The sequence below is a fragment of the Lepisosteus oculatus genome, chromosome 10 (genome assembly GCF_040954835.1).
Source record: "Lepisosteus oculatus isolate fLepOcu1 chromosome 10, fLepOcu1.hap2, whole genome shotgun sequence".
Classification (NCBI taxonomy): Eukaryota; Metazoa; Chordata; class Actinopteri; order Semionotiformes; family Lepisosteidae; genus Lepisosteus; species Lepisosteus oculatus.
The window spans coordinates 22061506-22089211 of NC_090705.1; the positions used below are offsets into that span (position 1 = coordinate 22061506).

At 44.0% G+C, this 27706-nt stretch overlaps 1 protein-coding gene across 1 annotated transcript; it reads right to left on the bottom strand.

Moving 5' to 3' along the window:
- Positions 1-616: 616 nt before the first annotated feature.
- Positions 617-26846, bottom strand: tonsl (tonsoku-like, DNA repair protein). The gene is made up of 28 exons (XM_015357173.2): positions 26611-26846; positions 26081-26176; positions 25774-25916; positions 25062-25245; positions 23358-23487; positions 22115-22286; positions 21871-21985; positions 20959-21104; positions 18709-18861; positions 18499-18624; positions 18190-18379; positions 17240-17298; positions 16603-16692; positions 16211-16283; positions 15793-15956; positions 13385-13508; positions 13013-13269; positions 11217-11688; positions 9764-9954; positions 9393-9493; positions 8534-8690; positions 8129-8207; positions 6867-7174; positions 5969-6140; positions 5079-5254; positions 4706-4779; positions 3091-3224; positions 617-1134 (listed from the first exon to the last, which is right to left on the bottom strand). The coding sequence occupies exons 1-28, from the start codon at positions 26633-26635 to the stop codon at positions 911-913; spliced, it is 4335 nt and encodes a 1444-aa protein (XP_015212659.2). The 5' UTR covers positions 26636-26846; the 3' UTR covers positions 617-910.
- Between the last annotated feature and the right edge of the window lie 860 nt (positions 26847-27706).

Sequence of the window (27706 nt, forward strand, 5' to 3'; positions counted from 1 at the left end):
TGGACAAATTTAAGCCTGCCTCTGCCGGCTGTGTGATGAAAGACTTCATATTCAGTACATGATTAATACAAAAACAATGGCCTACAAAATGTTCTGCAACCACAGGCTATTTTCAGTTTTCTGGCACATCTAATAGTGAGCTCTTTGTAGGTCGGTTTACCACTTTAGAGCATGCATGCTGTCTGCAATATTCTACTCTGACCTCTCCGACCACCTTCAAGATCTACTGGTGTGATGAACAGCACAGCCATTTTTATTTCAAGCCAAAACCATTTCAGACTGAAACGCTACAGTGGTTTCTGTGGTTTTGTAATAAACCACGTTGTGAAAACAATGACGCACACAGCCAATGCCTAACTTTGATGGTTATAGAGGACGACTTGATCTTCTCCTTAAGCTTCTAAAATAGTTTTGCCCTTCCATCCAGAATGCGTAGCCAGCCTTCCAGCAACTACACGTGGAAACACTGCATCAGAATTATTAGCAGAAATCGCATCACTGTTTCCTGCACTTTAAAATTTATGGCCAAATATTTCCCCTGCAAAACAAGCATGAAGTATATTTGCTTTAAAGAAAAGGACCTGTTGAGAAGTTGTTGGAAATTCACAAAATGACAAAAGGCAAATGTTATTTTAATACAGAATTTTTTACAAGCAAATGATTTTTCATCTATAAAATGGCTCCACACCAACACAGACCCATAGGTGAGATGTGCATACAGAAACGGCCTGAGAACAGTTTGATGCCTGTGGCTTCAGGGAGGCACATTGACACCGAGGCTGTGACAAAGTGCTTTTGTCTGTGCAATTTGTCTAGACAGATGAAGATTAAACACATGCTGCCCCAGCAGTATACAGCTATCAAAAAGAAAATCAGCTGGTAAAACTGAAAATCTTCTTCTTGGCTGTGGTCAAGGCCCAGGCAGTGTCATTGGGTCTCCCAGGGGTGCGGCAGCTCTGATGAAACACTTGCTGAGCCGGGACACCAGGCTACGTTCGGCCCCTTCGCTCCATCTGCGCAGCAGTTCCTCCCGGTCCAGCTTGTTGAGGCGCTGGGAGCACAGACGCAGCTCCCAGACACAAGCAGACAAGTTGTTGATGCTTGTGCTATCCCATGGGCCGGACACAAGACAGCCTGGGAGAGTGAGAAAGGCGCAGAGTAAGAGTTGGGAGACGAAAACACACAGAGAGCCGGTACCAAGAGACACAGGGCACAAGGTCAGTACTAAGAGAGAGACCAAGCACGAGCCAAGAGACCAGCATAGTGCCTGCTAGGTACAGGCAACTTTTCTTTTACAGCTCACGTTTTATTATCCTCTGGGAATTTTTGTTTTACCACTGAGCCTAGGACTACAGTTTAGCAAAACTAAACGTCACCTAACACAGAGTTTAGGATAACAGTGTTTCTTGAGGTAAGAGGGTTATTTTACATTGTTTGAGAATGAGACTGCAAAGGAGATGAAAGATTTCCTAAATTTATTACCGTTAAAACTAGGGGCATGGAGGCATCTTCCAGATAAGTGTAAATTCACAGGGGGGAGGGTGAGCCTCACACTACATGATCTCAGCCTTCTTTACAACACTATTTTTACAACCCTATTTTGTATTCAGCTTAGTCAACCTATACAGGAAGGACTTTTGGAGACCTAGTGCAGACTAGAAATCAGGCATCAATCTGCATAAAACAATTGAAACTATTCCAAAACAGTGTAAAAAATTAAATCTACTTCAATTAATTAGAAACAGGCATTCACATTGTCACTGAGGCATGTGGAGGCTATAAATCATCTTCATAATATTGGCAGAACTTAGTCAGTCCTACTCTGTTGAGGTCTAATTGCAGAGTATTCATGGAAACCACCTACAGATATCTCCTATGCTTCTGAGAGGTATACACAGGAATTCCCCCCCAACAACAGCAGCAGACAAGCGAGAGGCATTCTGCTGATCAAATAGATAATGATAAAGTAATGTATAGCAACTTCTGGTTGCACTTGAAAGGAAAGCTATCTGAGCAGGGCACCTCTGGGAACTCTACAGTCCAACACAGCACCCTCCTTCTGCAAAGACTGCAGCTATGTTTAAGAGACCACTAAATCTAACTGAGGAGCCAGAGCTCCTCTACACTCTCTCTATGAGAAAAATTACTTTTTATAGGCGAGGGGTTGCAAATGCTGTCTATAAACATTTTATAAACTAAATGCTATACAAAGTATTGAATAAACCATGTAATAACCATGTTTATAAGCAGTATCTACTGTAAATCAATTGCACATTAGTAACAAAACCCTAATCTTGACAATAGCCTGAAAAATGCAGTCTTGGACTTCTTTGCACGATGGCTTTTGCTAAAGCTTTAGAGTTCTTAACACTTTGACATTTACGTAATTTAATCCTGCAACTTCTAAAGTGTGAAGAAATAAGAAAATAAGAGACCAAAAAGTAGCTACTAACACAGACAACTTATGTCACTGTGACCCTTGGGACTGTACTCAATGTGAGGAATCACCCTCTACAATGTAAAACGGAGAGCTGAATGGGAGTTAAAAAAGCAAGATTCCTGTTGTGGGTCCATGTGAAAAACAAACTGAAGCCGTTTCTAGGAAAAAAAGAGAACAGAAGCTGTAACAGACAAAGAAAAGGGACAATAATATTGGTTAAAGGGTGTAATAATCCCTATACAGTTCTAGAGACACAATGAATTGTAGCTGTGCTTATGATCAAATGCTCTCTGCTTGTGAAATGCCTGTGTTTGAGCATTAATGTTCCATTACAAGATAACATCAGGTCCTGTTGATAAAGCAAACGAGTTTGAAAGAGGACTCAGGAGAAAAACAGAAACAGCAAGCCCGGCACTGCTGAAGAGCTGCCACAAAGATCCAAACTATCAAACAGAATTAGACCAAGACCCTGGTCTGCCAAATAAAAAAAGCGAAAAACTATGAGAAAAAAACTATATAGTTGCCGGGAGGACACAAAGAGAGATGAACTAAAACCAAAGGACACAGAATAGAAACCGGAAGAATGCCACAGTGGCAGTAAGAGAGCACTAAACAGAAAAAAGAATCACGTCGGTTTGGATGAGCAGTACCTGCCAAGTTGAGGAAGCGCAAAGGGCGCTGGGATTCGCGGAGCGCAGACAGTAGCGTCTCCAGTCCGGCTGCCGTAACTCCAGGATTTCCTGAGAGGTCCAGAGACACCAGGGTGGGACACACAGTAAGGCACCTGGAGAGAAGCAGGCAGACAATGAGACACTTGCAGTGATCAAAGACAGATTTTTCAAATTGCATCCACTGACAACGATGTTGTTAGTTCATGGAGGTTTGCACTTTAAATTGCAGTTAGGATGTGATATAAAAAATATCCTTCCACCTTTTTATAATTCAGAGCTAAGTGACATTCTTTTTACAATTCCCTTCCACCTTGATCTGGTTTCATGTAAAACTGGAAATCCCAACTGAAATAGACAGATCTTAATAGTCATCATTGAACAGTGGGGAGCACTTTACTGCTTAAAAACGTTTTGTATCAACATTACAGAACAGTATTCTGAATATCTGTTACATTTTCTCACATGAAAAAAACTCTTTAATACAGTATCACTCTGCCAATGCCACTAAAACAAGGGTATTATATCATGACTGTGTTCTCCTAAGCATCGCTGTAATGCCATACTGTCAATCTCAAAACTCGTCTGTAAGTCTTCTTAGTGCAGCTTCCTGCACACATAATGTCACGCACGCGTGGAAAGTACTTGTATTGATGTAATGACTTGTGTCCAATGTAGTATCTGTTTTTGCAAACTTAAAAGTCTGTGTGGAACTAAACACATGACAAGACAGGCCTTATAAATAAATCACCTGGCAGCAGTAAATTTCAGTTTAACCTTTGATTCAAAACACTACCTTCTTCACTTGGTTACGAAGGCTTTCCCATCAGTAATTACCAAAGAGGCAGACCAGCACACATACGGACAGGAAGACACACAGCGAGATGTTTTTATAGACGGACAGTCAAAAGTCCTGCTTGCACAGAAAAAGAAACTGGGATACTATCAGATACGGACAGGTTGAAGATCAGACATCAGGACAAAGAAAGATATGCGATAACTCACAACTGGCCAGCAGGCATATCACCCTGCAACTCACAACTGGCAACCCACTGAAGCTAAGCAGGTGTGAGCCTGGTCAGTACCTGGATGGGAGACCTCCTGGGAAAAACTAAGGTTGCTGCTGGAAGAGGTGTTAGTGGGGCCAGCAGGGGGCACTCACCCTGCGGTCCATGTGGGTCCTAATGCCCCAGTATAGTGACGGGGACACTATACTGTAAACAGGCGCCATCCTTCGGATGAGACGTAAAACAGAGATCCTGACTCTCTGTGGTCATTAAAAATCCCAGATTTTCCATTGGCCCTTACTAATCATGGGCTCCTAATAATCCTCATCTATGAATTGGCTTCATTACTCTGTTTTCCTCCCCACTGATAGCTGATGTGTGGTGAGCGTTCTGGTGCACTATGGCTGCTGTCGCATCATCCAGGTGGATGCTGCACATTGGTAGTGGTAGAAGGGAGTCCCCATTACCTGTAAAGCAGTTTGAGTGGAGTCTCCAGAAAAGCGCTATATAAGTGTAAGCAATTATTATTAATTATTAATAATGCATAACGCGAGGGGTGGGTCCCAGTCTAAGCAATGTGGAAAACACACCTGGCCAGGGCAGCGAGGTCAGAGTCCTTGAGTCCATTCCCAGCCAAGCTGAGGTGTATCAAAGAGCAGCCTTCCTGCAAAATATATTAAACGATGAGTCTCATGTCCACAGTCAGGCAGCTGTCTCTCTCGTCTCTTCTGCTGCATTCTGCCGCCCCCTGCAGGATTTAATCACCGGAGGGCTTTTATAAATTCATATGGCAAGAAAGGAAGGGGAATCTTGTTATTTGTACTATTTGTTAGAGTAATAAACAACAAATCCATTCTAATTTTCAACAGTAACATTACTGTAACTGCATAAATGAAATAAGATTACAAATACAAGGTCATTGTGTTACAAATTTGCCCTGGTGTGACACAGGCCCGTGTGTACCTGAGACAAGTGGGCTGCCAGGTGCTCTGTACTGGGAGAGTCTGCAGGCCCTCTGCGGATTGCAGACAGGTCAAGGTGTGTGAGTGAATGAAGAGGTAGTGTCTTCAGAACCAGCTCCATTCCTATGGAGCCCAGGGAATTGTGGGAGAGACACACAGACTTCAGATGTCCTGTGCCTACGGGGAGAGCATGTGTGTCTTTCAATAAGTCACGATGGCTCAGTTGCATCACAGCAAACGCAGATGTCAGAGGGCGAGACTCACTGTAGATGATTTCCACTTTTTTCCTCTCAAAGAGACTAAAGTGCGCTTTATCTATATTTAGATCATCTGAAAATCCTGGGTTGGACACCAATGACCCACAGGATATGGACAGTCCAAAGACAGAATGACACACTAACACATACACACTAAGAAAGAAGAAGAAAGCAAGAAAAAAGCCAGGCCAGGCAACTCATTATTAAAATCTGTAACTACAATGCCACGAAGTGCTAAATCTAGGAATTTCGTGTCCCAGTCCTGGGTAGCATGAGGGCACCATCTTTCTAAGTGATATAAATGATTAATGTTTACACTGCCTGTTAAGCAGGGTTGCCCAGTAGTGTTCCTCGAGACTTGCAGTTTTTGGTTAAATGCAACTATGTATTCCTTAAACGAACTCTTACTGGACTACATGGCTTGCTACATTAATTCTTTTTGTTTCCTGCTGCCCTAATAATCTTATAAATTATTAGATCAAATAATTGGAAAAAACTAGTATGGAAACCTTACCCTGTGATGGAAAGCTCTATAAGAACAACTTCAAATAATTAATACCTTATATATTTTCACTGGGATGTTTTCAAAGAATTGAAATGCCAGTGTTTTATGAATGTCATTGTCATAATTTACCTGACAGAGAGCTGGCCAGCAGGAGGCGGTGTTGCTGCAGAAAGCGGGTACTCAGCCCACAGCCTTGCAGTTTGAGAGTGGCCAGCAGGGGGCAGGCTGACAGCAGACAAGACAAGGCTTGAGAGACCCCATCTCCTAGAGGGTTGACACTGAGGTCCAGCTCCTCCAGACACTGTGGGGACAAGATATGGTCAAACTCTATCCACAGAAAGAAGCAATTAAAGATTAAGAAGTTAAAAAACATCAGGTCAAACTGGAGACTTTCAGTGGAAGTGAATGGAAGTACAGGACGGTTCCTGATCCTTTGGGGTTGGGGAACAGAAAGTCAAGACTTACAGCGAAATGACCGTCATGGAGATATTTCTTCCTAAGAACAATGTAAATATTGTTTATTTAGGATTAGGGACCATAAGAGTATGATCACTGCCCTTTCAATATAACGGGAGAAACTTTTCCCATAAGAATCAGTGGAACAGAATGGGATTACGTGTATATTACTGCACACTAATCATTTTTAAACCATTTTCTCTCTAACCTCTCTTATTGTGACATACAAATCATTTTAATGTAAAAACATTTGAAGCAACATTTTAACAAACTTCTCTTAACCATTTGTTTATATGATCTTTGAGAAGTGAATGAGTTGTGCTTGACTGTCAATGCTGTTGTGATTTTCTTATGTTCAGCACCTGCGCTATCATCTGCAGTATGCTCCAAACTAACAGAACTCATCCTTTGACTGATGGAAAGATGAACCATGATAAAAGCTGCCGTTAGTTATGTTCACCATCAGCTAAACAAAATGCAAGAAGCTGAGAAAACGTCATTAATTCAAAACAGCGACAAAAAATTAAGCAGTGAATGTGTGATCTAGGCGCTAAAAGCAGCTCTTAAGTACCGGGAATGCAGGTTGGCTCCGCCCATCCAGTGTAGCAGAGGCCTTCTTAAGCCCCTCCCCTGTAATGTGATTGGCAGAAAGGTCTAAAATGTGAAGATTGGGCAAGGTGGTTGCCGTGGCAACAAGCTCAGCCATGAGGTCATCACGGAGGCGGTTGCCCGAGAGACGGAGCTCCTTGAGGCACGACTGCAGTTTCAAGCAGCGCAACAAGGGAGTCAGAGCGAGAGGAGAAAGACTGAGCCCGGACACTGAGAGAGTGGGGCTGCCATCCTGGACTTCACAGAGCCGACACACCCGTTTGTTCTCATCTGCAAAGAGAAGCACATTGTAACACATAGAATGAGGGACAGACACATTCAGCAAGTATGTACTGTGTCCCTGCACATGATGAGCATGTAATAATCCATTTCACTCAACACTTATGTCTGACCCTCTCCATGACTACACCTGAGCAACTGCACACGCCTTCTTTGAGGCGAGAGACAGATTTTCCTTGTTACCGATATTCCCTGTGTTACAAACTAAACACTGCATCTATTTTACTAATAGCACCAGGATGCACCTGTAATCAAAAAACATACATGTACAGTAGATGCATTCAGTTATGAGGCAAGTCTGGATTTCTTCCAACTGATGGACTGATTTGGGATTGAATAGTCTAGAGTCAAAGTTTTATTTTCAGTTATTTTCAATGTAATAGTAATATGCACATACATAATATATAAGGGGAAATACTGCAGAGAAAAGAGCAGAATATTTTGAAGCTAGGAAAGTTTCAGTTTTTAATTTTTTTGTAACTTTTTATAATTGTATTCTTTATAGGCTTTTTAATCAATGTTTTTGAAGAATCATGCTACAACCATTCATCACTTTTGCTACGAGATGATTACAAATGTGTTTAGGAAATGAGAAACAGAAACACAACAATATGGGAGACAACAAAGTAGGCTTCTTTTTATCTTCTCTCTCTTTACAGTCCATTGTGTCTGTTAAGGACATTGCTATTCCTTAAATTTAACCATCTCTCAGAATAACATTCAATTTCAGCTTTTGGTTTAATGCCACCTTTCTCCTGCACACAGTTGGACTTAATATCCTCCTTCCACCCACAATTCATACCAATTAAAATCCATTAATTTAGAATGTGTAGACACAGCCCCAAACGCATTTCATTTCATGTTTCTGATCTTCGGGTGTACTCTCTGGTTTTTCTGGGTACACCGCCAGTAGATAATGAAACCTGCCCCTATCATGCCACTCACCTACAGCCAGACTCTGGCAGGCTTTCCTGTAGCGCTCCAGAAGGGGAGGCAGGTCCCAGGAGGCCACCTCTGCCAGCACCTGACATGAGGAAAAGAGATGGAGACACTTACTGAAAGCTCTCCACGCATGCACCTTTACGCCAACTAGCTACATTACTTAACTAAATCTTAACTGACATTACAGCTGAAGATCATTCATATTATGAAGAGATCAGAACCACGTGCCTCTCTGAAACAGCACAGTTTTGCCATTACAGTTTTGCAACTCTGAATCTCTGCATGCTACATTCACCTTCTCTCACAATATCACGATCTTTCTCTCCACCTTCAGTAAAAGCCTTTCATGCACATAAACAATCCCCATATTGGCACTCCCCGTCCCTCTCTCCTCTGATCCCTTCTCACCTCTTCGTTGCTGTGCAGTACAGTCAGCAACAGGTCCTGGGGGGCAAGTAGGGCTCCCTCCTTCTGCAGAGAGAGCCGAGGCTGTAGGCCACAGGCCTGATAATACCGCTGGGCCGCCTGCTCACACAGCCAGGACACTGTGCAGGACTCCGCCTCGCTGAAACACACAGGCACCGCACACAAACTAAAACACAGCAACTCACACACTCGCGGCCTGCTTTGCAACCAACAAGCCAGAACCAAATGAAACTACTTGGGTTGCAGCAATACGGAACCAACTATCCAGCCATGTTGTTAAAGGAGATACCCTAGCTTCTTTCATGATGGTTCAGGTAACTGCTAAGCACTATATAAGCTAGATGGCCTCCTCTTCTTTGTAAGCTTTCCTATGTTCCTGTGAACAAATAAATTAATGTCTGAACAAGTGACACTAAATGAAAAAAAGATTATAATTTAAATGACTCAAACAACCTTGAAATGTGACACAAGCAGTGAACAAAGAATTAGGAAAAGATATCCATAGTAGAAATGAACCTCCTAGTGAAGGAAAAATAAATAAATCATCCAACATCTTCTTTAACAAATTTAAAGGTGAGGCATGAAGCATGAAGAAAATGACCAGTTCAATTAAAATTTGAATATCATATCACCTAATTCTGTGTGGCTAAAGAGAAAAGACAAAACTCACTTTTAAAGACTTGTTAGGTATAATTTAAGCCTAACAGAAAATGGACAGATGTAAAGTTTGACTAGTGACCAAGATCAAATATTTAAACCCCCGGGTGAATTATGAAATCATGGGCACAGCCATACAATGTTGTCACCAAAGGTATGGTGGCAAGACAGTGGAGGCACTGACCTGTGAGGAATAGGTATGAGGAAGACATTATCCTGAACTCTGACCCTCACTCTGATTGGTAAAGGAAGAGGAGCAGCTACAGGCTGTAGAAGACTTCCAGACTGAGAAAGAAAGAGTGAGAGGCATTCAAAAAACTGAGACATACAGAGCGACAGCTGGGCCAACAACATTTTTTGTTAAAAAGCCCCAATTTGTTAAAGGGGAAATGGCAGGTCTTTTCAACACCAGTAACACTGACAGGGCGCTTCTCCACCCTGAGACTTCCCTGTGTGTGCCCGTCTCAGTTGTCTGAGGTATCTCTGGAAGATGACCAACAGGATACGTTTACAGTAACACTGTTCTTATGTCTGTTCCCTTGTCAACACACTCACCTGCGTGTTGGGGGACTGTGTGGTCAGACTGGGCTGGCTGGGCCAAGTGGGAGGTTCGTGCACGGGGCTCTGGGGTCGGCTGGTGTCCCGCCTGCCCAGCACCACCATGCCCGACAGCTGAGTCATCTTCACCTGCCGCACGCGAGAGCCGCCACGCCTCAGAGAGAGACCCCTGCTGGCCCCGCTGGGAACTGCAGAAAGAGATGAGATATTTTATATGGTGCATATTCCTCTCAAAGTCTCCCCTTATTTTTCAACAGCCTCCTCACTGCTATGAACTGATCATAAAGTTTGTTTCTTCATGTTGAACAAACCCATAATTTCTAGATGTCCTTTGTTTTACTGATTATTTTTTACAACAGATATAAAAGGGATCGATTTTACTATCACAATATGAACTGTGTGAAGAGTATTTACACCTGTTATTTTAAAAATACAAACATTTAAGGCCATTTAGTATTATCAAGTCAAAGTAAATATAAATATTACTCAGGTACTTTAATGACAGGAGGGTAATAATAATAATAATAATAATTGCTTACACATATATAGTGCTTTTCTGGACACTCCACTCAAAGCGCTTTACAGGTAATGGGGACTCCCCTCCACCACCACCAATGTGCAGCTCCACCTGGATGATGCGACGGCAGCCATAGTGCCCCAGAACGCTCACCACACATCAGCTAACAGTGGGGAGGACAGCAGAGTAATGTAGCCAATTCATAGATGGGGATTATTAGGAGGCCATGATTGGTAAGGGCCAATGGGAAATTTGGCCAGGATGCCGGGGTAACACCCCTACTCTTTTTGAGAAACACCCTGGGATTTTTTAATGACCACAGAGAGTCAGGACCTTGGATTTACGTCTCATCCGAAGGACGGCACCTGTTTACAGTATAGTGTCCCTGTCACTATAGTGGGGCATTAGGACCCACTCAGATGGCAGGGTGAGGCCCCCTGCTGGCCCCACTAACACCTCTTCCAGCAGCAACCTTAGTTTTTCCCAGGAGGTCTCCCATCCAGGTACTGACCAGGCTCACACCTGCTTAGCTTCAGTGGGCTGCCAGCCGTGAGCTGCAGGGTGATATGGCTGCTGGCAATATGCTATGAGCACCAACAATATAATCAAAGGCTCTTAAAGTGTATATTTGCTTTATAACAATTTCATTATTAGTATAGCTTAGTTTGTATCAGGACACAAGGTACACTATACATGGGCATCCAACATGAAGTATTGTAGCTGCTAATACATTACATTTACCATTTGTCTAAGCATATACAGGGAAAACAGTAGAGTAAAATAGTCAAATGCATATGACTTGGTTTAACTAACTCTGGTGCAACTTAAGAGCTGTGCACTGTGCATGTTCAATAAACTAAACAAAGATTATAACCTTTTACAAATAAAGTGACCTTCCTATAACAGTGCACCACAGTCTCTACATATACCTACCTTTGGGAACAGCTTCTGGTGCTGCAGAAGAGGTGTTCTGCCCCCTAGTCTCTGAGCGGGCACTTGGAGTTTCCCTTCTCATTTCTTGTTCAGAACCAACTCGTCTCCTCTTCCTGGGTTGAGCCGCACCAATATCATCTTCCAGCCAATCATCATCCACGTACTCCTCTTCCCGCACAAGCGCAGACCTGCCATTGACTGACACCGCTGCACTGGTACTAAGTTCCTGTTCTGATAGGCCCTGACTTAAAAGACGGGACTTGGCACTGCCCAGGCCCCTCATGGCTCTCTGGTACTCTTCCCTCCCACTGAAAGCAGGAGCTTCTGCCTCCCTCCCTGTTGCCGGCAGGACCTCTTCAGTGGGCACGGGAGAGGCTGGGAGGCGGAGGCGGGGGCAGACAGGGCGGAGGGGGCTCACGGAGGAGTCCGAGTCGATCTCGCTGCGTGAGGGGCTGCTCTGCGGCGAGACACGCTAGATGAGAGGATCGACAGGATGACAGAAGGTTCAATGTGCTGCAGAAGCCGGTTCTCTCAACCAGCTTGCATGGTGCTTGTTGCTGCACAGCAAAACACATTTTAGATAGATAAGACTTTATTGATCACGAAGGAAAATTGAGGTGTTACAGCAGCCCAGCCCAAGACAAGCAAAAACAGACACCAGAATAGACAAAAAATTAAAATAAGTACAGCAATACAAAATAAAATATATAGAGTTAGGTGTGTGCAAAATACGCTAATAGTCAAATGTAAAACAATAAAATATGTGCAAAATGTGCATAGGTATATACAGATTGAAAGTACCACAGTATATTAATCCAGTGTCCAAAAAGTACAACAGTGCAACATGCTGTCCATAGATGCACAGATGTCCCAAAGCAGAGCCAGCCTTCTTGATGAATTTATTGAGTCTATTTACATCTCTTGCCATGATGCTGCTGCATGGCTCAGTAAAAAAGCTCAGTAATAAATAGAGGAGGAGGGAAATCTCATAAGTGTATTTGAAATAGGGCTGGACAATAATTAGATAATTTGATATAATTTTCCCCGATATAATTTTAACAAAAGTTCGATAAATGCGCACAAAACACTGCGCGAGTGCGTGTGGCAGACCGGGCAGCTAGCGTGGTGTTGTTTACCCACATGGTGGTGGCTGACAGGATTATAGTTAGAGTGGAGAAATGAGCGACACTGAAGCAAATGTAGTGCTGCCAACGACCAACTCGAAGGACGATAACATCGTCGACAGAAAAGGTCATTCAACCGGTAATTTGGAGATATTTTGGCTTTTTATGATCAGACATAAAAGAGCACTTTAAACTTTGCAATCTGTCTGAGCTATCTTCTATGTATGTTTTATCACACTGCAGTATTTTAATTTTTATTTAATATTTATTTTGTAAATTTTACTCATGCATATTTTGACATAAAAAAAGACTTGAATACTCTCTACCCCAGATTTGTTTTATGTTTCTGCTGTTTGGCAAAGGTTTGTTGTGTTCTTAAAATAGTTGTTTAATTTACCAATTAACTGTCTGGTTTCTTCACCTTTCACTCAGGATAAAAAATCTGCCTTTAAACTTGAAAGAAATAATGATTTGACATTTATCGTGATAATTCTCGATATCGACTGACATGAACATTTTTATTGTGATAATGTTTTTGGCCATATCGCCCAGCCCTAATTTGAAATGTACTTAATTTTGTGAAATAACACTCTAGAGGAGGCACCAGTATTTGTTGAAAGAGGAGTTTCTTAAAGATGCAATGACAGTGTGGCTCAGACAAAGGCTACCTACCTGAGACGGTACAGTGTCACTTTCCCACTCATCCTCTCCGCCTCTCGGCCACACACTGCTGCTGGAATATCGCCGGGTGCCCCTGTGGTGGCCTGCTCCCAGGTCACTGAAGTCACCTGCTCTGCCAGGGCTGCGCCCGCTGTCCCTTGTGGGCTGAGCAGTCTGAGAACAGCGCCCCCCGGAGGAGACCAGTGGCTCTGAGTTCTCGGCGTCAAACAGCTCAGAGTCCTGCAGCACCGCGGCTTTGGGGACCAACACTGGAAGGGGAAAACAAGAAGGGTAGGGGGGTGGAAAAAATGATAAGGCCTGGAAACTAAAGTAAACTATTTCAATTAAATAATATGCCTCCGCCCCAATATCACTCATTCACACCTCCCCTAACAGATGCGCTCTTCAACAATCTCTCCATGTCGACACAGTCCTGCCGTGTCTCCTGGTCCAGGTGTTTGCTGTACATCTTTAGCCAGTGCCGCAGGCCGTCCTGGGGGGTCTCACCCTGCAGGGGACGCAAGTAGAGAGCCCTGAATTAGACTGATGGGTTCACTCAACACACATCAAGGTGCCCCGCCATTCCCAATCAGAAACCAGACCTCCCAAAAAAAACATTTAATCCCTTTTACCTTTTCAGGAAATGAGCTCAAGCAAGTCAAAGAAAGCTTTGTTTGGAAGAGAAAACTAAGAAATAGTTTCTTGTCTGAGTACTCAGGCTGCTCATCAGGTAAATGAAAAGAGCACTATAAGACAAGGTCCTCTAACAGGTCGTCAGAATGTGGTCCTATAGATGAGTTCTCTATAGCATCATTTTTTACCTATGACTGATATATAAAGAGGCCTGATACTGATTCTGGGTTATCTGTAAAGCTTCTAATATTGATACTCTACACATGATAACCATTATAAAGCTGAAAGAAAAGAATAACTGCAACCAGCACTGATGAGACACTCACTGGCCTCCACACTTATAATCTACATAATGTATATATCAATTCTTTGCCTTTACAAATCTGCCAGTTTTGCAGATTTTGCTCTTTCATGGTATTATGGGTCAATAACACTTACATCAGGCAAAAGCAAAGCACTGAAGCAAACATTATTGAAAATAATCAGCTCAATGACATTAAATTCCCTCCCCTCACTCTCATTAGGTGGTGGCAATGATAACCCTGGGGCATTTTTTCTCCAAGACATCTCAACCAGCTTCTTGGTTTTCTTTTTTAGGTTTCTGATTTCTTCTTAAAAAAGCATGCTTAAGAACTTGTGCTCTCAGAGGTATGCCTGCATTCAGCACAAATGGTGAAGGACAGAACGTCACTGAAGTGTAAACTAGGTTCATCAAGCAGAACCAGACTGCGAGCAAAATGCCAAGAATTTTTTTTTTTTATTGGAAAATGAAAAACACACAATCTTGTTTGTTTTTTTGCCAGCGAAAATCTAGCTTCTTGGAGGACAAAAAATACAGTATATATTTTTTCTTTTTCCAAATAAGAGAGAATTGAGTTTATTGTCATATGCACAAGTGCAATGAAATGCTTATTTGCATGTATGCTCCTATACAAAGACCTCTTGGAAACACCAAAAACACAGAACAGCAACAGCAACATCAACAAGTTAAATAACATACATCTTAGAGAAAAAAAAAACATCAGTGTGAGCCAGTGGTAGGTGTAGAGTTCAGTAATCTGACAGCTTGAGGGAAGAAGCTGTCTCCAAGTCTAGATATCCGTGCCTTTATGCTCCTATAACGCTTACCAGAGGGAAGGGGGGAGAAAAGTGAGGAACCAGGATGACTGGTGTCCTTAATGATACTTCCAGCCTTTCTGAGGCAGCGAGTTGTAAAAATTTCCCCAAAAGAGGGGAGCAGTACTCCAATGATGGACTGGGCTGACCTGACCGTCCCTTGTAATGCCTTCCGGTCAGACAATGAGCTGCTGCCAAACCACTGTAATTACACCCGTGAGCACACTCTCAATAGTGCACCTGTAAAATGTGGTAAGGACAGTTGAAGGCAGACCAAATTTTTTCAATTGTTTGAGGAAGTAAAAGGGCTTTTGTGCCTTCTTTGTAACTCCAGATTCATGCTGGGACCACGTTAAGTTGCTAGCGATGAAGGTACCCAGGAACTTGAAGCTGCTAACCCGCTCAACAGCCACCCCATTGATGTGAATAGGGGTGTGGTCCCCCCCCCCACCCGCTTGCTAAAATCAATGACCAGCTCTTTGGTTTTACGGACACTGAGGGAGAGGTTATTGTCAAGGCACCACTCCACAAGGTTCCTGACTTCATCCCTTTAGGCTGTCTCATCAGTGATTCGGCCAATGATGGTAGTGTCATCAGTGCAGTTGAAGATGGAATTGGAGTTGTCTGGCCACACAATTGTGGGGAGACAAGGAGAACAGCAGGGGGCTAAGCACACAGCCCTGGGGGGCACCTGTATTGATGGTCAGCCTGGAAGAAAGTTTTCCATCTACCCTTACAATCTGTGGTCTGCCAGTCAGGAAATTTATAATCCACCTGCGCAGAGAGGTGCTGATGCCCAGGTCATTCAGCTTCCTGACCAGTCTGGAAGGAACTACCGTGCGGAAATCACTGAAAATGCATTTGACATTGGGCAAAGTGTAACAAATTCTTAACTGGATCTAATATTTCTGAAAATGATCAAAAGAGCATGCAGGCCTCCTCCTGCTTGTAACCACCTGTGCCTTCTTACTTTCCAGGAAAACAGCAAGCTCTGATGGGTTGAAGTGCTTGTTCTAGTTAAAAACAATATAAATTTTCACTACCTTAGCGTTCCTGGCATTCACAGATGCCCCCTTCTCCACCAGCAGCCTGGCCACGAGAAAGTGCCCACAGCCAAGCGCATCGTGCAGTGGAGTGATGCCCTCGCACATCGGACCACCGGGGTCATTCACATTGGCACCCCTCTCCAGGAGGAGGCGCACAATCTCTGAGAGAAAGCAAAAGAGAGAAGCCCACCCCAATCATCATCATTACATAGAGGAAACATGCATGAACACTGCTGATCATGCAAATTTTATATCTGTTATTGTTCTTCCTAAAAATGAGACTGAAGATGCGGGGAGACGAGGATCTGGCACGAGCTTAGTGAGATTAAAGTGCTTTGAGATGAATATAGCCCACAGTGGGTGATGAAAGAAACAGATGATAAAATGACAGGTCAACAGATGGAGACACGCTCACCTAGATGTCCATGGTTACAGGCCTCATGAAGGGGAGTCCACCCACAATAATCCCTGGGGTTCACAGGGTGACCCTGAAACACACAGCATGATCAATCCACACATGCTAACAGACACAGTGGCTCTCTAGGTGCATTAGTCCTAGTCTCCCTCTATGTTGTCTTGGTCCATATTCAGTCGTAGTCTCCCTGGATCGTGGCCTCTTGGTCAGTTTTCAGTCTCGGCCCGTGTTCTATTGGTTCCCAGTGATTGTTTCCAATTTCAGGTTCTGCCCGAGTTAGTCTTAGTGAGTTAGTTAGTCTGCCTTTGGCTGTGCGGTGCATCTCTGTGGTACTGACCCAGCCAGTCTCTGGTACAGTGGTTGTGTGCTCTTCTGTTCTGGCGTGACCTTACCTGCTCCACCAGATACTGGACCTGCTTCAGGTTGCCATCGATACAGGCCCGGTGCAGTGGGGTTTCACCCTTCTCATTGCGGCGGTTCCACTGCAGACAGAAGTGTACATCAGCTCATTCCAGCTCTTGCATAGCCTTACATCATGGCACCTGTAACCCGCTCTTCACAGCAAACAATGATGTATCCCAGCTGATCACAAAGTCATACTTTATAGTTCCCTCTGGCATAAAAGATGTTTCCACATTCTTACTGAGATACCACATGACAAACACCCAGCCCCACTGTAAAAATGGCCACAGATAGTAATATGAATGGACATCCACTACGACACACAAATACATCAATCTGAAAACATTTCAGTCCAGACTGCCATTGTGCTGGCAGGATTTGATCAAATGTCCTTGGCTGGATCAGCCAGACATTCATTTCTTATTTGTCGTGTGTTACTTGGACACTGATGTGAGTGACAGTGATAATCTGTTTGGCAGCCATCTGTATGTCTCAAAGAGACATCCTTAAGAAACAAGGAGGCTCTGGAACATGCATCTCTGCCACAAAACCAGATGCCATAAAATCAAACCTCAAGCCTAATTCTGTGCTCCAGACCAACCCACCCCAGTGCCAGCCAGTACTGACCCGACTAGTCTTTCTCCTGCCAGTGACCATCTTGTCATATCCCTCAAGATCCTCGTCATCTGCAGAACAGTGAAAGAGAAAGATCTGTGAACATGCACACTGACTTGGCACTATTCTTCAACAGGCTGGAGGAACAAACATGATCTTCCTTTAACACAAGAGATTGAAAATTCTCCTGCTTACCAACTTTAAGATCATCCATTTTCAGGGTTTGCAGGGGAGCCTGAGCCTATCCTGGCAAGCAATGGGCACAAGGCTGGATACACCCTGGACAGGAAGCCAGTCCATAGCAGGGCACACACTCGCACGCTCACACGAGGGCCAATTTACCCAGAAACCTTAATTGTACCCAGGACCCCCACACTGCAAAGCAGCAATGCAAACCACTGCACCACTGTGCTGCCCCACTTTAACAGTTTCTGTTTGGAAATTCAGATTTCAGTTTCATTCTGGTCTGAGAGATCCAGGCTACTGACACTGGCCTGCTATTCTTTCCTGTTCTTTTAGCTCTTGTTAAAATCTCAGTCTTGTTACTTCATAGTGCTTCAGTGTCCCAGTGCTTTTAGGGAAAAAAATAAGTCTGAGTTTGTATTAAAATAAGGCATTTCCCTTTATATAAAATGACAGTTGTTTTCCTTTAATGTTTTGATTTCTCTTTTACAATGATGATACCTAAATGTTCTTTCCAGTCTAAGCAGGTGTGGAAGGACTTGCTCTAAGAGGGCCTTATTGAAATTTATTTATAGATGTTTTTATAGATTACTTTTTTATAAAAAGTAGATGAACATACATGCCGATAAAACAAGCATTTTACGAATTAGCTATAAAACATGGACTAAAAAAGCCTCTCCCCTTAAGGATAGGGAATCCTTTACTTTTTAGGCTACATGCGCATTTTCCTTCTGTGCTAATTATACTGTAATATGACCGCACGCTGCACAAACGCTCACCTGAGTCAGACAGCTCCAGGTCGCTTTCCTCCAGGGGTTCACTGTTCTCCTCCCCCTCCAGCTCTTCCTCGCTCTCGCCACCACTCCACTCCCCTGCGCCACACAGCTCCTGCAGCCGAGAGGCTGTGCCGTCTGCGCGGGAGGAGCCCGCCCGCTGCTGGGCACACAGCAGCTGCTTCAGCACTCGATACTGCCAAGAGGGACAGGAGGGGTGCCCGTGAGTGGCAGCGAAAAGGTTTCTTTGCATGTGCATTTCTGTGCCCTCACCTCGCTGCAGGGGTAAAATGACAGAAGGTGAAGAAGAGAGACCTGTAGTCGGGGCTGCTCGGCTCTCTGCGCACACTGCAGGGCGGCGCTGTAGCAGGGCTCCAGCTCCTCCAGCCCGTGGGCGCTCTCCTCCAGAGACGCAGCGATGTTCAACCAGGTCTCGCATTCCTGCAAAACGCACGCCGGGGTGTCAGAAACCCCCTGAAATAAACCTGCAGCACGGGCGGGCACGCACTTAGTCAATGGCCCTACCTCCCGGGGGTTGCCCTCTCTGAGTGCCAGCTCCTGTCTGTAATGCTGTATTGCCTTGTCGTGCTTCCGGAGGTCAGTGTAAGTTGCAGCCAGAGACACGTGGATCACAGCCAACTCCCTAGCAGGCTTCCCCAGAGAGATTGCGCTGGACAGCTGGCAGACAGAAACACACTGTTTGTATACTGCGTTGAAACCGATATGTGGTACCCACATTACCCATTTTACTGCAAACTCGAATTTGACACTGCGGGATGCTGAGTGTGCTAGGGTGGCCACATGCCCAGTAATGTATTAAGCCAGAAAGAACCTTCAGTCCTGGGAAGTGGGGTTATTCTTGTGCATTGAACACCTAGAGCAATTCAGGAGTGTCCGAACCTGCTCCTGGAGGGCCAGTGCGGACACATCACCCCTCCAAGACCAGGAACACATAACCTCTGTCCTAGACTGTATTGCTGCACTAATTGTAGTAAGATAATTCTTTGCATTTATGCAGTAATTTTCATCCAAAAGGTTCCAAAAACCTTTACATATAGAAGGACACCCTCTTCATCACTGAGGTACAGCACCCATCGCGATGACACGCAGCAGTCATTCCGTACCAACAGCTCCTCAACACAACAGATCCGGTGGAGAAGTGAACTTTGACTGAATTAAGGGTAAGTAAGGGTAAGTTTGTATACAGGCCAAATCATTCAGGAAATATAGAGGACTTATAATAATAATAATAATTATAATAATAATTGCTTACACTTATATAGCGCTTTTCTGGACACTCCACTCAAAGCGCTTTACAGGTAATGGGGACTCCCCTCCACCACCACCAATGTGTAGCATCCACCTGGATGATGCGACGGCAGCCATAGTGCGCCAGAACGCTCACCACACATCAGCTATCAGTGGGGAGGAGAGCAGAGTAATGTAGCCAATTCATAGAGGGGGAGTATTAGGAGGCCATGATTGGTAAGGGCCAATTGGAAATTTGGCCAGGACACCGGGGTTACACCCCTACTCTTTTCGAGAAGCGCCCTGGGATTTTTAATGACCACAGAGAGTCAGGACCTCGGTTTTACGTCTCATCCGAAGGACGGCGCCTGTTTACAGTATAGTGTCCCCATCACTATACTGGGGCATTAGGACCCACATGGACCACAGGGTGAGCGCCCCCTGCTGGCCCCACTAACACCTCTTCCAGCAGCAACCTTAGTTTTTCCCAGGAGGTCTCCCATCCAGGTACTGACCAGGCTCACACCTGCTTAGCTTCAGTGGGTTGCCAGTTGTGAGTTGCAGGGTGATATGGCTGCTGGCTCGAAGAGGTTAATACCCCTCCTTTAAGAAATGGTGGCACGGGATCTCTAACGACCTCAGTTTAATGTCTCATACGAAGGACGGCACCTCCTGCGGCACAGTTTCTCACGTCACCATCCATCCATTATCAAATCACTTTACCCAATACAGGGCTGTGGGGGAGCAAGAGCCTACCCTGGCAAGCAACGGGACACTGGTCAATCATGGGGCAGACACAAGGGCCAATTTTACAGAAGCCAATTAACCTACCAGTACATCTTCGAACTGTAGTAGGGAAATCAACACACTCTTGAGGAAACACACATGATATTGGAGAGAACATTCATCTGCACGGAGATCCTGGGAATTGAACCTGGGGCCCTGCACTCTGACCACTGCACCACCATGCCACCCTGTCACCGTACAGGATTGGAACATTCGGGTCCAGAGGAAAAAGGGACACCTACTGGTCCAGCAACACCACGTACAGAAGCAACCTGTGCCAGTCAGGGAGCATGTATTTCACCATGCAGAACATTTATAATGCATTCATTATAAACCCAAGAGATGCCCTGGAGGAGGATATTTAATCATTTGCCACAAACATATAATTGAACAAGAGTTACTGTATTTTCTGGAAGCCGATTTGACATTTTGTTCTATTTTAATTTTATAATACAATAATAATGGCAAGATATGCATATAGAAACACAGTGACTATGAATATTCATGTTGCAAAAAAAAGCAACTGCAGTTTATGAATGAAAGTTCCATGTAATGGTATATAAAACACCACTTACAGGAACCTGGCCATATTAAACACTAATTGTATTCTTTATGTTTTCTCATAACATGGACATTTGCGATACAAATAGAATTCTACAACACATTCTGTGACAAGGCACCAGAAAGATTTTGCACAAGCCGTTCAGTTTTGCAACATGTTTTGGCCCAGTCTAAGCTCACCTGTGTGCTGTAGGCCTCCAGGGCCTTGCTGAAGCAGCCCACTTTACAGCACAGGTCTCCCAGCTGCTCAGCCAGCCCCACAGCCTCCTGCGGCCGACCCTCCGACACCTCCGACAGGCCCTCCTCCAGCGCGCAGCCGCGGATCGCTGGAGAGACACAGAGCACAGCACTGACACACCTGCACCGCTCAAGTCAGGACTCAGAGACCCGGTAGTTTCTGGGTAACAACACTGAGAAAGACTGCGGTCTTTAATATCGATAGGCTGACATGAAAACATTGATTTTTGCTCAGAAAAATGACTAAAACTCATTTTTTCACTGGTTTTCAAATGTTTCACGTTTATTTTATTCTCCCGAGAATTTACAGATGCTTGATATAAGAAAAAATAGAAATGAGTAGCCCTGAAGATTAAGAAACCTGGTCCACGATTTGCCAAGGGAAGGGAAAAGAAAAACTGAAATAATACTAGCACTAATGACTGTCCTACAACAGGTACAGTTAGTGTGCTACGGACACTTCCAGAGGACATAGCTACCCACAATGAAGTACAAATCCCTGCAAGACTTCAAGAAATTGCTGGATGAAAAACTTAAATAATGCCCCCCTTCTGTTTGTAACATTTTTTATGCTCTTATGAATCTGCCCTAGCTCAGGTAGCCGTAAATGACTAAGACAAACATCAGTTCCACTACTATACAGCACCTGCTGTAAACCAAACATTTACAATGGTTTAAATCAGACAGAACATACTGCAGCTGAGCAGTTGCCTACCACGCAATCACTGCTATTACAACTCAATTATCACAGTACGTCTTTGTGCCATTATATTAACCGATGCCCTCTTGATGCAATGGACTCAGTTTCTCCCCTACAACCTCCCTACTTGAAAGTGTGAAAAGCCCTTTCCTCACCATGTTTGAGATTCTTTTTCACAGTCTCCTTCTCAGCTGCCTGCTGGGAGCCCAGTTTGAAGGCCTTTTTCAGGGATCGTCGAGCAGCAACAAAGTCTCCCAGTGACAGCAGCACCTGTACAGAAACACAGACACAGAGTTTCACAGTGACACTAGTCCACTTTGCAGCAGTACAGCTTAACTTGTCTAACAACACAGTGCCGCAGTGTTCAGAGCACGTTATAACGCAGAAAAGCAGGGTTACCTGTCCTATGCTGTGATAACACTCGCCCTCACAGTATTTGTCCTTCAGCTTGCGAGCACACTCCTTGGCCTGCTCCAGGCAACGCACAGCACGGGAATGCTGCCCATTGCGGAAATGGATGCTGCCCAGGTTGAAGTTGGCACGGTACAGATCCTCCAGTAGCTGATTCTTCCTGCAAAGCAAAAAACCGAGTGAGTGGAACAGAGACAATGGCAGAATCCCAGATACTGTAGGAGAATCAGAGAAATTACAAGATGTGAGCCTGCTCTAGACCACGCTTTAGAAAATGAAAAGTGTACACAGGAGCTTGGCCATTTATACTGGCATAAGAAGGACAGCAAAGTATTATCTTCTGTAGCTTATGAACATTTTGTCTGATCGCTTATAAAATTGCACAAGTGTTTTTATTTGTGCCACATGCTCCCTTCTTGCCAAAATGTATTTTGCTGGTCTGCTCTATCCCTAAGAGTAACTCAACACCGGTAGTGCTAAATACATCTTATGCACTCTAGAGTATGTGCTAGTATGCATTCTAGCACAACGTGAGTAGGTGTGTTTTACAAGGCACAAGCCCCTCCTTACTAAATGTTCACCCTTAAACAGATAAATCATGTTGTTTTATTATTGATGTGGGTTTCAAAAATGAAACGAAGAAGTGCACGATCACTTTTAAAGTTAGAGTTGTTTAAGAGTTACAGTATTCTTTTTTTTTTGTTTAAAAAATAACATATAAGTGTGACTGCTGTGTTGTGCACTAAATGGCCAACATGTGACTCAAAGGTCAGATGGCCTGAGACATACACCCCCAGGATACAGCAGTCGTGCTCTGGCCATGGCTGAACTGCAGAAAGCAGGCAAGGAGATACTCGGAGAGCAGGACATAAAAGCAGACACGAGGAAAGTTTAAAAAAAAAGAGATTAGCCCTTCTAGACACAGTTTGGTAGCTCACTGATCCAAGGATTGCATCCAGCTGTTTCATGATGGAATCTACAGTATCGGCTACTAAAGCTTGGCTGGGTCACAGCAGCTTGCTCCGTACTCCCACAAACCTTTGGGTAAAGAAGTGCCTACTGTTCTCGGTTGCAAATGCACTTCCACATAGTTTCGAATTGTGTCCTCGGGTTCGTGTTTTGCAATTCATTCAGAAGAACGTGGCCCGATACAGATTAGTTTAACACAAGAACCCTGAGGGGAGGACAAAGGGACACTTCACAGTGGGGTTTGAGACGGCAAGAGGCTCACTCTGCGATGAAGACGCTCCGGCGGATGAAGTCATTACAGCGCTGGGGGTCCCTCAGCCCATCGTAGACGAAGCCTAAGTTCAGGTACAGCCGAGCTCGCATCTCACTGAGCTCTCGAGGAGGCACCGCACCTGGGACAGCACAGGACATGCCAAGCACATTAGTCTACGTCCGCATTTTGCACTTCACACACTCGGCAAACTTTTCTCTAGCAAAAGCCTTTATTTGGATGTCTACCACTCAGATAAGTTCGTAAACCGACGTACAGTTTTGTTTCTCATTAGTTCTGAAAATGTGATGAGACAAAACTCTGTTCCCCATAATCAGACAAGACGTTGGAGGTGATCCAAAATAAGCTTAGAGATCTGCCAAAGCTAATCTACTTTTTGCCAAAAGCTCTATATCAGTGAACTTGCACTTTATTGCCATATGTAACCAGTACATGTACTGTACTGGTACAATGGAATTTTTACTGACAGAAAGTCTCCCGATTGTTAAAAAAAAGTGTAAAACACAAAGTGCAGACAGTGCATCAAGACAATATACAAACAAACAGTAGTCAATGTACAAGTAAACAGCTCGAATGTAAACAATGCAGACATGTAAATAATGACTGCAGATGTGCAATTAATAAAATTACAATGAGGTAGACAGTATAGGTGTGGTCCGAGGGCATGGCGAAATATGTTCACCAATCACACTGCTTGTGAGTAGAAGCTATTGAGGAATATGGTGGTAAGTGTCCGTATGCTCTTATATCTCTTGCCTGAGGGCAGTGGGGTGAAGAACTCATGCCCGGGGTGGTCACTGTCCTCTGTGATGGCCAGAATTCTACCACGGCAGTGGTCCTCATACAGCTGTTTAATCTCTGTGAGACCACAGCCTATAATCTTCTGGGCCACATTCACCACTCTCTGCAGTGCCTTACTCTCTCAACGAGAGGTGTTGCCGTACCACACGGTGATCCCGTTGGTGAGGATGCTCTCGATGGTGCAGCAGTAGAAGTTCACCAACACAGGTACTGGCATCCCCCATCGCTTGAGGCACCTCAGGAAATAGAGGTGCTGCTGAGCCTTCTTCAAAATAAAGTCCGGGTTCACAGTCCAGGTTAGGTCATTAGAACTGTGAATTCCCAAAAACCTAAAGCTGGTGACTGTTTCCACTTCCATTCCATAAATACTGAGTGGGCTGTGAGTGTGTGGCCTGTGTCTCCGAACATCCACTATTAGTTCTTTTGTTTTACTCACATTCAAGTCCAGGTTATTGCTATAACACCACCACAGCAGCTGTACGACTTCATCCCTGTAAGTGGACTCGTCGTCATCATCATCGAATCATCATTGACATTATAGTGGTGTCATTTGCAAACTTAATGATGCAATTGTCGTTGTGTCTTGCTGTGAAGTCGTGAGTAAATAGGGAGTACAACCTTGGGCTCGGACAGCAGCCTTTCCGCACGTGGTCTCTCGATTAGGAAGGACTGTATGTCCAACCACAAGGATTGCAGCTCTTTCTGCTCCTATCAGGATTTGAATCAGTTCACTTGCGATCTCCAAGTACACACACTGCAACTCCCCAGACAGTGATAACTCTACGATGCCAAAAGGCCGGGTCCTCTGTCACAGCAGAATTCCACACTGTCGAGGGGGTGACATAACTTGCCTAACACTCTCAGTGCACTATTACACAGAGAAGTACCACTCACCCTCCAGCCGCTCATCCACGATCGCCAAGCTCTTCTTAAAGGCTTCCTCCGCCTGCAGTAAGCTGTCCTGTGATTGGTCAGACTCATAGCGGTACAGGAAGGTCCGCCCTATGGTGGCAAGGGCCCTCTGCTCCTCTGCTGCATCGTTGACTGAGCAAGCCAGAGACAGGTGGCGCCTCTGGTGCTGAGGGAGAGGGATAGGGATATGAATAACGGGGAATGAGAGGAAGTGAGATTCAGACCAGTGACGAAGAGTGAAAGTGGAAGTTGGGAGTTATTACTCTATAGAGCAAGAGACTGAGATGCTCATTCGTGGTCCTACTTTGCATCTTACCTTAAGCACCACCAAATGAGTCTATGTTCTTCATTACGATTAAGATTCTTTTAAAAATCCAAATTAACTAAATAAAAGTGCATCAATTTCAGATTAATTTCACATAAATTAAATTCATCAAGATTTGATTTTGCTTGAAGAACTGCAGAATTGCATTAAGATAATACACGCAACACTACTTTACTAACAAGCGAAATAAATTCAGGCCATATCGTAGGGTGTTATACACCTGGATCTTTTAATTCCTGGATCTAAAAACCTATGGACAGTGTCAACGGGGCTGAATAGCCTATTGGACTGTGAGAATATTCTCCAGGCTGTATGCTTAGTACACCAGCCTCTGTATTTTCAGTTTTCCCCAACTAGGCCATATCTTACCTTCAGTGCTGCCTCTATGTTGCCCAGCTCTGCAAAGCACTCTCCAATCTTTCTGTTAGCAACAGCACAGCCAATCACATCATGTAGAACCTCTGACAGCACCAGCTCCTGCCGGTGCTCCTCAATGGCAGCCTGGAAATCTCCTAAGAAGAGAGTGACATTACTTTTACTGTCGCAGTCACTTCACCGATCCACTCACTGACCATACATTTGACAATGGCGGTATACAGTAGGTGGGGGGCTACACTTCAATGGGGAACTAGTGGGTTTCCTACTCAATAAGCACTATATTAGTGTACACACTCACCATTCTTAGCTAGCAACTCTCCTAGCTGGTTGCACAGGTTGGCCTCTTCTCTCAGATTGTTAGTGCTCTGTGCTTTAGTCTTTGCTTTCTGCAGCTCTGAGGATAAAAAAAATGTACAGGTTTAGTGTCAGGATGTCTGTATTACATTTGAAATGCTACCAATTTCTATACAAGCCTACTAAAAGCCAACAGATCAGTGGAGAGTCACAAGATGTGCAGCAACAGGGATCAAAGACGTACAATCAGAAGAGTTTGAAGGTGAAAGTAGAAAAGGCAACGGATTACAGGAAAGCTAGGGAGAACATGCGCGTTACCAGGCTAGACGTGAACGAGAAGAAGAATCAGATTCAAAGGCACGGGCAGCATTAACCGAAGGTACAATCATTTGTATCTTTCCCAGCCATTTGGCAGCTTATATAATCTCCAAGCAAAACTCTGCCTTATCACATACTTGGATTGCATTGTCTTCAAAGGACAGATCGATTACATAAACCCTGCGAGTCCCAATTCAAACCCGCCGCCTAACTCACGCTTTATCTCCCGAGAGAAGCTCATCTCGCTCAGGCAACCCGATGTCCAGGCGCTCCGATCTCCAACAGCTAAAGGCCTACTTGGTTATCTCCCTGTGTGTCTCCGTTTAATATATTCAGTGTGTCAGTCCTCACAGATGACAACACAGGTCATCTTTAAAGAATTAAAAACAATTCTTCACCCGACTGTATCTGTTGTCCATTTTCTCTTCACAATAAACCGCGCACCCCACCAATTCCGCCTCCTCCTGTCTCCCATTGGCTACTCAAAACTGCTTAGCCAATAGCTACTTTGCAATTGTTTCAAAGGTGTGACGTTCTTTCCGGAAGGCATTTCTTTATTTTGATTAGATGAGAGGAATATCAATCATATCTAACTACGTCATCTATTATAAACAAATGCAGTGTAGTTGTACTGTAGTACAAGCATCGACAATAAACATGGAGTAGAATTACAGTCTTACAAATACCTGTTTATATTTTGAAGGGAGATGTTATGGACTGTTTTGAGAACTATATATTTGCATTTTTCTAACTAAAAGTCCTGCGTTCCGACATTGGTTATTGTATAATGAAATATATTATTATTGTAATGGATGAATTTAATTAATTCATAAATTCATGTAGAAACTATGGTAGGTTTATTAATACACAGTTTTAAAAAGAGTAGGAATTGTCTGTCAAAAACTCTAGCTTGTCTTTTTAAAAATAATACAATCAGGGATGATTGTAAACTATTACCCTTTGCATTTTAGAGGTAATTACTTCACACCATAGCAATAGGAACGTTATATACAATAGGTCGCTGTTCCCGAGTGTTTTATTTGACAAGTTGTACATTTAAAAAAAAATAATGGTTTGAGCTACTTGCAAATGTAATACAGCAATGCTATACTGTAAGTTTAGTGAAATGTCCACCAGCGGTGTAAAACAAAACAGAAATCGAGAACATGTAAACTATAAGAGATTCAGTAGTTTTATTTCGACAGAATTAGCGTAACAAGGTTGTCATTATGCACCGTAAAGGTACAGTAAGATGAGAAACTTTAAACATTTTAAGCATATATACATATATTGTAATGCTCTCAGGTTCACA

Excerpts from the sequence above, each read along its gene's own strand:
- tonsl (XM_015357173.2), bottom strand. The coding sequence starts at position 26,635 with ATGAGCTTCTCTCGGGAGATAAAGC. Across the intron at positions 18,625-18,708 it reads GAGAGGGCAACCCCCGGGAG|GAATGCGAGACCTGGTTGAA; the intron begins GTAGGGCCATTG and ends TGCGTTTTGCAG. Across the intron at positions 17,299-18,189 it reads CCTGGAGCTGTCTGACTCAG|ATGACGAGGATCTTGAGGGA; the intron begins GTGAGCGTTTGT and ends ACTGTTCTGCAG.